Raw genomic sequence first — 11344 nt, forward strand, 5'->3', positions numbered from 1 at the left:
TTCAATTGCGTGTCTAGGAATTGCCCACATGGGTATCTTGTCATTTAATTTATATTGATATTTCTTCCAGACCCGCAATAAAGCATTTCTTAAAATATGACTTTTAAAGGTCTTATCCAATTTTTTGTTGAATAACAGGTAAGCATGCCAACCAAATACCAGATCGTGTCCCTCAATGTTCAATATTCTATCATTGGTTAAATGAATCCAATCACTAATTGCAGATAATGCCACTGCATCATAATATAGTTTTAAATTAGGTAGTTTCAATCCTCCTCTCTCACGTACATCTTGCATTATTTTCATCTTTACCCTCGGCTTCTTTCCTGCCCACACAAATTTGTTGATACCCTTCTGCCATTCTAAAAGGTTCGCATCTTTTTTAAGTATAGGTAACATTTGGAAGAGAAATAAAAATTTTGGTAAAATGTTCATTTTCACTGCCGCTATCCTACCCAGCAAAGATAAGTGCAATTTCTCCCATTTTTTCATCTCTGTCTGTATGCTATGCCAAAGTGGTTCATAATTATGCTTATATAATTTCCCATTTGAAGTTAAAATGTTAACTCCAAGATATTTGACTTTTTTAACTACCTCACATCCTAGCATCACTCCTAATTCTTCCTTTTGTTTAATATTCATATTTATAGCTAATATTTTGGTTTTTCCTAAGTTTATTTTAAAGCCCGACACTTGACCATATTGATTAATCATATTCATTAAAACCATACTGGATTCCTGCGGTTGTTCCAATATTATGACCAAATCATCCGCAAAAGCGCGGACTCTATATTCTTGCTGCCTAATCTTGATCCCTTTTAAACCATCCAAGCCCCGTATTTTACTCAACAATACTTCCAAAGTTATAATAAACAATAATGGGGACAAAGGACAGCCCTGTCTTGTACCTTTTCCAATTTGAAAAGAGTCTGTTAGACTTCCATTGACTATGATTTGTGCTGTTTGCTGTTGGTATATTGCTTTAATTGACTGTAAAAAATTATCTCCTATCTGCATTTTTTGCAGTATCTTCAACAGAAATTGCCAATTAACTCGATCAAAGGCCTTCTCAGCATCCAAAATATAAACGCAGCAGGGATCTGGTTGTTCTTTCCCAAATATTCTAATGCATTAATAATTAATCTAACATTACTTTTCATCTGTCTCCCTTGTATAAAACCTGTTTGGTCCGTATGTATCAATTGTTGAATGACCAACATTAACCTATTTGCTAATATTTTAGTAAAAATTTTATAATCTACATTCAGTAATGAAATGGGTCTATAATTTTTGGGTTGAGTAGTATCTTGATCTTCTTTGGGTATCAAAGATATAAACGCTGTCTTCCAAGATGGAGGGACTTTACCTTCCGTTTGAATCATATTAAATAATTCTCTAAGAGGTTCTACCATTTCTAACTGTAAGTTTTTGTAGTAAACCGCTGTCAAGCCATCTGTACCTGGTGCTTTCCCTGGCTTTAATTGCTTAATTACCTGCAGGATTTCCCCCGAGGTTATTGGTTGATTCAATTTTTGCCTGTGTTCTTCTCTAACTGAAGGTATTTTCTCCTTGTCTAAATATTTGTCTATGTCTAAACCATTAATTTTATCCCCTTTATACAGTTCTGTAAAAAATTCCCAGAAAGCCTTTTGAATCTCTTCCTGTTGGAACACCTCCTTCCCTCTGTAAATCAGTTTAGATATATTTCGAGTTTTCCTTTTTTTCCTAATCTGATAAGCTAACCATCTGCCAGGTTTGTTTGCATTACAAAAAGTATTGTGTTTTGCATATAATAAATTAGTAGCTACCTGGTCAGAGATCAACATGTCAAATTGAGATTTTAATATGTTAATAGCTTCCTTAACCTTTGTATCGTCTGGTTTCCTTGTTAACTCCAGCTCTTTTCTCTTAATTTCCTCTTCCAGTTCTGTTCGTTTTAACCCTTGCTTATTTCTATGTGTTTTATTTATATTCATCAAAACTCCTCTCATATACGCTTTGCTTGCATCCCATACAAATTCCATAGATGTACCCTTATTCATATTCAAAACAAAATATTCAGATAGTAATTTTTTACAATCATTAATATAGTTTTCATATCTAAATAAATTTTCATTCAGTCTCCAAAACCTTCTTGCCTGCACTACCCTTCCCAACTCCATCCAAACTGGGTTATGGTCCGAAAGGACTCTAGCTGCAATCTTTGTTTTCTTGACCCTAGAAAGCAAATCATTAGTGATTAGAATAAATCAATCCTTGAAAGGGATTGATGCCTGTCCGAGAAGAAAGTGAAGTCATATTCCTCTGCATTTCTTTCTCGCCAGATATCTCTCAATTCAAAATCATCCATAATGTCAAAGAAAGATTTGGGTAACTTTGCTCGCATCTTGGTATTTAAGCGGGAAATCTTCTTATCTCTCTTAGTGTCTATCACTCCATTCCAGTCACCCAATAGTATACAGGAACTATAGTCCCACTGTACTAATTTAGCATGAAGATTTCTATAGAATCTATCTTGCTGTTGATTGGGAGCATAAATTCCCAAAAGTAATGTCTTTTTCCCTTCTAAGATTAAGTCTAAAGCAATATATCTTCCGAAGGGATCTGCTTCTATTAATTCAGCTTTCATATCTTTTCTTAAGTATACAACTATACCATTCTTCTTTTCCATAGCAGAAGCTGCAAAATGTTGACCAAGTTTTGAGTTGATCAGATATTTTTGATCAGTTGACTTAATATGAGTTTCTTGCAAACAAATTACATCGTTCTTAAACTGTTTAAGATAATGAAATATTTTCTTCCTCTTCTGTGGAGAGTTCAGTCCGTTGACATTCCATGTTAAGATCTTAGTTGTCATCTTTGGTTGGTTGAAGCATTTTTAGAGCTTCCTGCATGGCCTGTTTGACCTTAGGTCTAGCTCCTCCCACTGCTTCCAGATTTGTTGTTGTAGTTCCTTGATCGATGGCCGGTGATTGTTGACGCTGTTGCTTCTTAGCAAACGGTCCTTCCGTTTACTGACTTTTAATTAAATTAAATTAAATATGGCTGGGGAATTTTGGGGAGCTGAAGTCCACTCCTCTTCAAGTGGCCAAGCCTGAGACACCCCGTTAAAATCCGATGGCGGCCAGCTTTCAACCCAGCCTGAAACCTACAAGATCCAAACAGATTTCTGGATTTTATGGGGCGGGGTGGGGAGGGGGGGAGAACATTAGCTCAAATCCCCCAGAAAGAAATAATTATTTAAGAAGCGTGCGCTGTAAGGATAACCAGGCCGCCTGGAAGAAACGATGCCAGCAAATTAACTACAGCTATGCAGAGAAGGACGACGGGCCACGGAAATGAAACTGCTTTACGGTAATCTTGTAAGACATTTATTTAATCGTCTTATCAATACGACGAGGAAAATACTACAGCGGCATCCATCTTGCCTACTTTAATTAAATTATCTGGGAAGCTGGAAACCGGTAGCGAGCAATCATTAGCCTACCCTGGCACAAAATTGATAAGACCGTCCTCCTGCATAATCCCCTAATAGGAACAGATTAAAGGTTTGGTGTGGCAGCTCGGAGAAGCGATGGCCACGAAATACGGTAAATGTGTCGGGGCGAAAGGCTTTTGATGTGCTCTCTCCGTAAGAAAAGAGGGCTTTAAGAGCCACTTACAAGCAGCTGCTTCATGGCTCCTCCATAAAAGTCACCCGCAAACATCTGCTTTAAGAGTTGTGCCTTTGTTGTGTGTCTCATGATACAAACCGAAATTCAACAAGGCCAGAAGAACATAGCTATGATGTTTTTCTGACATGCTTTCATGCCATCGTTTTAGCAGATTTTTGCGCCGGGGCCCAAAGACAGGTGGGAGGCAGAATTTCTTCCCGTATTCTTTTTTTCCCCAAAAATTTTATTTCAAAGTTTCAAAAAGGTGTCAAATACAAAAAAAAGAAAGAAAAAGAATTGGAAAGAAAGAGGGGCGTGGAGAAAGCAAAACTGGACAGCGCCGACAAAAAGAGGGGAAAAGTTGTCGAGAAAAGTAAATTCTGACTTTCTTCTACATAGATAAAAAGCTAAAAATCAACGACCCTTTTGAGCTTCAATAAACCATCACAAACAGTCTAGCACAGGGGTGTCCAAATTTGGGGACTTTAAGACTTGTGGACTTCAACTCCCAGAATTCCCCAGCCAACTTTAAGACTCGTGGACTTCAACTCCCAGAATTCCCCAGCCAACTTTAAGACTCGTGGACTTCAACTCCCAGAATTCCCCAGCCAACTTTAAGACTCGTGGACTTCAACTCCCAGAATTCCCCAGCCAACTTTAAGACTCGTGGACTTCAACTCCCAGAATTCCCCAGCCAACTTTAAGACTTGTGGATTCAACTCCCAGAATTCCCCAGCCAACTTTAAGACTTGGGAACTTCAACTCCCAGAATTCCCCAGCCAACTTTAAGACTTGTGGACTTCAACTCCCAGAATTCCCCAGCCAACTTAAAGACTTATGAATTGAACTCCCAGAATTCCCCAGCCAACTTTAAGACTTGTGGACTTCAACTCCCAGAATTCCCCAGCCAACTTTAAGACTTGTGGACTTCAACTCCCAGAATTCCCCAGCCAACTTTAAGACTTGTGGATTCAACTCCCAGAATTCCCCAGCCAACTGAAGTCCACAAGTCTTAAAGTTCCCAAGTTTGGACAGGGAGCCCTTCCTTCTCATTAGGTGGCCAAAGTCTTTGAGTTTCCTCTTCAGGATCTGGCCGTCTAAAGAGCAGTCAGGGTGGATCTCCTCTAGGACTGACCGGTTGGATGGCCTTGCAGTCCAAGGGACTCAATGCAGGAGTCGTCTTCTCCAGCACCAGAGTTCAAAGGCCTCCATTCTTTGGCGCTCAGCCTTCCTTATGCTCCAACTTTCACAGCCACCCATTGCAACTGGGGAAACCACAGCCTTACATACGTACATATATACATACATTCATGACTGTAGGATGCCACAACCAGTTGTGAATGCCAGCCAGTGGATAAGAGGTCCCGAATTGCAAACGAGGTGGTGGGTGAAGGTCACAACTTCGAGCACAGGTCGTAAATCATTTTTTTCCCCAAGGCCCTTGTAACTTTTGAATTGTCCTGAAATGAAAGTTTCTAAGCCGGGAACTGTCTGTAGAGGCACCCATCCTGAAGGCCTCATCTCAACTAGAAAACTTGACAGGCAGGATGCTTCTAGATAGCAAGGATATCGGGGCCTCTTAGATTAGATTAAGAGAGTTGGAAGGGACCCTGTAGGTCATCTAGTCCGACCCCACCCAGCCCAAGCAGACCCTACAGCATTTTGGACAGGTGGCCATCCAGTCTCTTCTTGAAATCTTCCAGGGATAAAGCCTCCCCTGTAATATCCTGAGCAAACATGCTCCACAATAGCAATAGTTAGACTTATATACCGCTTCATAGGGCTTTCAGCCCTCTCTAAGCGGTTTACAGAGTCAGCATATCGCCCCCAACAACAATCCGGGTCCTCATTTTACCCACCTCGGAAGGATGGAAGGCTGAGTCAACCCTGAGCCGGTGAGATTTGAACAGCCGAACTGCAGAACTGCAGTCAGCTGAAGTGGCCTGCAGTGCTGCATTTAACCACTGCGCCACCTCGGCTCTCACAAACCGACAAAGAGGTTCATGCTGAAATGCAAATTCGCCTGGGTTCTGTCCCTCACTTCCAATCCCGCCGCTGGTTTTCCTAGGAGAGCACCAAAGATAAGACCCCTCCCACAGACCCCCAAGCCCCCATTTCAGTCCAGAAGCCCAGCCTGCCTCCTTCTCTTTTCCACCCATTTCAGACTGGATGTTTCCCCTGCTGCTAGTTGAGCGGACGACATCAAAGAGGGGTCAAGGGTCAAGCAGGAATGCAGGCACCCCCAAAAAACACACATGGACAACCTCAGCGGGTCCAAATTCTGTCGGGTGACACTGGTTCTCTCTTCCAGCCGACCGGAGATGATCCACCTAATCGGAAGGTGACCAAACGCTCTTGCAAGGCTCCCAATAATAGATAGGTTAACAGAGTTGGAAGGGACCTTGTAGATCATCTAGTCCAACCCTCTGCCCAAGCAGAAGACCCTACACCCTTTCTGACAGATGGCAGTCCAGGCTCCTCTTGAAAGCCTCCAGTGATGAAGCTGCCACAACTTCCGAAGGCAACTTCTGTTCCATGGGTTGATGGTTCTCACTGTCAGAAAGTTCCTCCTTATTTCTAGGTTGAATCTCTCCTTGGTCAGTTTCCATCCATTCTTCCTTCTCTGGCCTTCAGGGGCTTTGGAGAATAGCTTGATCTTTGTGGCAGCCCCTCAAATATTGGAAGACTGCTATCATGGTCCTTCCCTGGTCCTTCTCTTTACTACAAGTGGGGTTGAGTTGAGTTGAGGTCAGTGGCCAGCAAGGGGGGAGGAGGAGGAGGAGGAGGAGGAGGAGGAGGAGGGGGAGGAGGAGGGAGAGAGAAAAAGATCGGAGGTGACAGGCAGAGGAAGGGTGGCAGCAGCAGAGACCGAGCGAGCAATAAACAGGAAGCTGGGCCACCCTGTCACCATGACGCTTCCCTGATTACGGAGGATTTATGGAGCCCGTTCTGGAAAGGAGACGATCATCAAAATGTAATTACTCCAGTGAGAACTCCAGAAAAGAGCAGTTGGAAGAGAGAAATAGCCAGCCAGCCAGCCAGCCATTCTCTCTCTCTCTCTCTCTCTCTCTCCCTCCCTCCCTCTCTCTCATATCTATCTATCTACCTATCTACTTATCTATCTATCTATCTATCTATCTATCTATCTATCTATCTATCTATCTATCATCTATCTATCTATCTATCTATCTATCTATCTATCTACCTACTTACCTACCTACCTACCTACCTACCTATCTATCTATCTATCTATCTACCTACCTATCTACCTACCTACCTATCTATCTATCTCTATCTCTATGTATATACCTACCTACCTACGTCCCTCCCTCCATATATATGGCAGCCCATCCCCACCAGCAAGAAGAGAAGCGCAATATATAAATTAGCAATAGTCCTCTATTTAAGAACACTTCATTTAGTAACCATTCAAAGTTGCAACGGCATTGAAAACAGGGACCGGCCCATTTTTTGCACTTACAACCTTTCCCGCCTGCATTTACATCGGTGTTTCTCGACCTTGGCAGCACAGTTGGCAAGGGAATTCTGGGAGTTGAAGTTCGCGCATCTCCAAGCGGCCAAGGGCTGGGAGAGGCCGATTTGAGATGCTGCTGGCTTTTCCTTCTAGGGCAGTGATGGTGAACCTTCTCGGCACCGAGAACCCAAATCGTAACATGCGTGAATGTGCGTGTGCCGGAGTGCTGGAAACCTGAAAACCAGCTGGCCAGTGTGCATGCCTGTTTTGGGGCTGTTTTCCGGGCTGATTTCCGGCTGTTTTCCGGGCCGTTTTCCAGGCCTGGAAACTGGCTCAAAGAACAGCCCCCAAAAGACCCAAAACCAGCCTGAAAAACGGTCTGTTTTTTTTGGTTGGCTTCGGCCATTTTGGGGGGCATTTTCAGGCCGTTTTCCAGCGCTCCGGCAGTCACAAAGACACGTGCACCAGAAACCAGAAGATGGTGTGCGTGCCCACGGGTTCAACATCACAGTTCTAGGGATTGTTCTCTTCTTGAGAATCTTTAAAGCCCTACATGGCTTGGGGCCTGGATATCTGCGGGACCGCCTCCTGCCACATACCTCCCAACGACCCATAAGATCTCACAGGCTGGGCCTCCTCTGGATACCATCAACCGGGCAATGCCGGTTGGCGACTACTCGGGGGAGGTCTTTCTCTGTAGCTGCCCCGGCCCTGTGGAATGATCTACCCGCGGAGATCTGGACCCTTCCCACTCTCCCGGCCTTCCGGAAAGCCGTTAAAATCTGGCTGTTCCGGCAGGCCTGGGGCTGTTGACCCCAAAATACGGTCCAGCTCCATTCAGAATAGAGTGCATGATGTGTTGTATTTTATATCTATTTTTCTTCCCTCTATCATTATTATTATTGTTGTTGTTGTTGTATTGTAAGCCGCCCGGAGTCCTTCGGGATCGGGTGGCATATAAATGTTATTAAAACTTAAAACTTAAACTTAAACTTGAATTCTTACCTCTCCAGATCCCATTTCATGAAAAGACCAGGGAGCTGAGCTTTGATAGAGATGCCTACCTTCTCATTAGGAATCTGCCTTCAACCCCATAAACAGAAAAATAAAATCAGCTCTCCTTTTAGCCTGAATTTCTTTCTTGGCACATATTGCCTAGATAAGATGCCGAATCACATCCTAGCTTTGCAAACACCCCTTAATGAGAGGTTTCCGCCTCTTTCTCCAAACCCAGGCCCTCCGAATTGGTACCCCGCCCAAGATGCGACAGGGGATCCTTCTCGCCCTTGCCTGGCAATCTTGGAAGCTGTAACCCCAACCTATCTTGACAGCTGCCGGAGGGATTCAGATGTTAGCATTTAGCTACAGTTGCAAAGGCCCTACCCTAATCTTAAATTTTCCTCAAATCTTTCGCTGGTTTTCGTTATCTTTGAACACTTTGTAATTCTGAAAACGAGTCTGCTTTAAGCCTACTTCAAAAGAACATTTGAGTCTGGCAAAGCAATCCATGTGTCCCAACTGGATTATCTGTAGCATGCAGACTTTTCCATTTAAAAAAAAAAAAGAGAGAGAAAATTAAATAGTGTAATAATTTTTTTGCAAGAATAACTCATGACTTATCTTTTTTCTTTTCTTTTCGGGAAGACAATCTCTGTCCCCCTCCCTCCGGGGGAAGGGGAGAGGGAGGGGGATTTATGCAAGCTTTACTCTTTGTTTAACTTTTGAAATAAAAATGTACATCTAATTTAGCACTTCACCTTTACATTCCCCAGGGAAGCCCCCAAGTACATAAGCAGAGAGAAATAAGACTTCCGCAGGCCAGAAATTATTCACCTGGGGGCACATGCCAGGCAGTTTCTGCATCTGATCAGCTTTGGCAAACCTGAGATTTTTGGCTGGCTGGCTGGCTGGGGAATTCTGGGAATTGAAGACTTAAAAGTTATGGAGGTTGGAGACCCCGGTTTTAGGCAGTCTACCAGCACAGTCTTAACCCTGGTTAGCCAGCCCTTCATGCCGCTGTACGCTTACCTGCAGGATTGGAGCAGGAGATCAAAGAAAATTCCTCCCCAAGTCTCCCTACTTAAGGAGCGCTCCCATATTCCAGAGCAATCTACCTGCAAACCCAGATGCTTTAGGGAAGAACCAACCCCCCCCCCCCCCGCCCACCCTGCTAGATCCTGAAAAGACCCCAAAGCACCCAACCGACTCTGGTGCCGCGCCCCCAGAGGGACCCCTGCAGCTTCTGGGCTGCGTTCACACGACACGGGACGCCCGGCTAACCCGCGTCTCCTTCTATCCCGAGAGGCTGCCCAGCCCTTTCCCATGGAAGAGGGGGCTCTTCCCTCGCCCTCCATCCCTGCCCCTCCTGCCCAGCTCGACCCCAACGGCGCGCGAGAGGAAGGCAAGGGCGAAAGGGACCGCGAGCAAGCCGAACGTCCCCCCGGAGGCTCCCAGCGAGCGAACTGGGAGGGAGAACCGGGGGTTCGGTTAACCGTCCGGGCCGAGGGAAACGGTCAGCCCCATTAACAGTCAGCCCGGGGGCAAATCCATCATCCTGAAAAATAAAGACGCCAGCCCGAAGGAAGGGAGGGAGGGAGGAAGGAAAAAGGATGGAAGGAAAGAAAAAAGGAGGAAGGAAAAAGGATGGAAGGAAAGAAAAAAGGGAGGAAGGGAGGAAGGAAGGAAATAAAAGGAAGGAGGATGGAAGGAAAGAAAAAAGGAAGGAAGGGAGAGAGGAAGGAATGAAGGAAAGGATGGAAGAAATGAAGGAAGGAAGGAAAGAAAGAAAATGGATGGAAGGAAATGAAGGAAGGAAGGAAAGAAAAAAGGAAGGAAAAAAGGAAGGAAAAAGAAAAAGGATGGAAGGAAATGAAGGAAGGAAGGAAAGAAAAAAGGAAGGAAAAAGAAAAAGGATGGAAGGAAATGAAGGAAGGAAGGAAAGAAAAAAGGAAGGAAAAAAGGAAGGAAAAAGAAAAAGGATGGAAGGAAATGAAGCAAGGAAGGAAAGAAAAAAGGAAGGAAGGGAAAAGGATGGAAGGAAAGAAAAAAGGAAGGGAGCAAAGAAGGAAGGAAAGAAAGAAAAAGGATGGAAGGAAATGAAGGAAGGAAGGAAAGAAAAAAGGAAGGAAGGAAGGAAGGGAGAAGGATGGAAGGAAAGAAAAAAGGAAGGGAGCAAGGAAGGAAGGAAAGAAAAAGGATGGAAGGAAATGAAGGAAGGAAGGAAGGAAGGAAAGAAAAAAGGAAGAAAAGAAAGAAAAAGGATGGAAGGAAAGAAAAAGGAAGGAAAGAAAAAAGGAAAGAAAGAAAAAGGATGGAAGGAAATGAAGGAAGGACGGAAAGAAAAGGGATGAAAGGAAAGGAAGGAAAGAAAAAAGGAAGGACGGAAAGAAGAAGGATGGAAGGAAATGAAGGAAGGAAGGAAGGAAAGAAAAAAGGAAGAAAAGAAAGAAAAAGGATGGAAGGAAAGAAAAAGGAAGGAAAGAAAAAAGGAAGGAAAGAAAAAAGGAAGGAAAGAAAAAAGGAAAGAAAGAAAAAGGATGGAAGGAAATGAAGGAAGGACGGAAAGAAAAGGGATGAAAGGAAAGGAAGGAAAGAAAAAAGGAAGGACGGAAAGAAGAAGGATGGAAGGAAGGAAGGAAGGAGCGAAGGAAGGAAAGAGGGAGGAAGAGCGCAACCCCGGCGCCGCATCCACAGCTGCGCCGCTTTCCCCGGGCAGCCGAGCGGGGCTCTGGGGCTGCAGCCTCCCCCCCTCCCCGGGAGAGCCGTCCGGGGCTGCGCGGGCTCACCTGGCCCGGGGCTCTCGAGCACCCCGCGGGCGCCGGGCTGCAGCGCCCCGAAGGCTTCGCGGACGCGCTGGCAGGTGGGCTCGGCTCGGGCGCCCAGCAGGGCGGCGGCCAGGAGGGCGCAGAGGCGCCAGGCGGGGGCAGCGGCGGCAGCGGCTCCGCCGTCGCTCATCGCGGTCTGGCGGCGGCGGCCGAGCGGCGCAAGCGGGAGCCGGAGCGCAGACGCCGCCGCAGCCGCTGCCGGAGCAGCCAGCAAGACTGGCCCCGCCGCCGCCGCTCGCAGGCAGCAGCAGCAGCCGAGCCGGGATTGGCCCGGGCCGCCCCCCGCCCAGCCCTGACTGGCTCCCCGCAAACTTTCCTCGCTCTTCATTGGCTCCGCGGGGAGAGGGGGGGGGGTCTTGCCAGCGCCGCTCCCTCTGCGGTAGACTGCCCCT

The 11344-nt window shown here is 45.5% G+C and overlaps 1 protein-coding gene across 1 annotated transcript in view; it reads right to left on the bottom strand.

The window, feature by feature from the left end:
* The window catches only part of GPC3 (glypican 3), a 58964-nt gene extending 47882 nt beyond the window's left edge, over positions 1 to 11082 (bottom strand). The window contains exon 1 of the mRNA XM_032228556.1: positions 10914 to 11082. Within this exon, the coding sequence (XP_032084447.1) occupies positions 10914 to 11082 (169 nt within the window). The remainder of the gene's footprint in view (positions 1 to 10913) is intronic.
* Positions 11083 to 11344: the final 262 nt, after the last annotated feature.

This window comes from Thamnophis elegans, chromosome 12 (genome assembly GCF_009769535.1).
Source record: "Thamnophis elegans isolate rThaEle1 chromosome 12, rThaEle1.pri, whole genome shotgun sequence".
Classification (NCBI taxonomy): domain Eukaryota; kingdom Metazoa; phylum Chordata; class Lepidosauria; order Squamata; family Colubridae; genus Thamnophis; species Thamnophis elegans.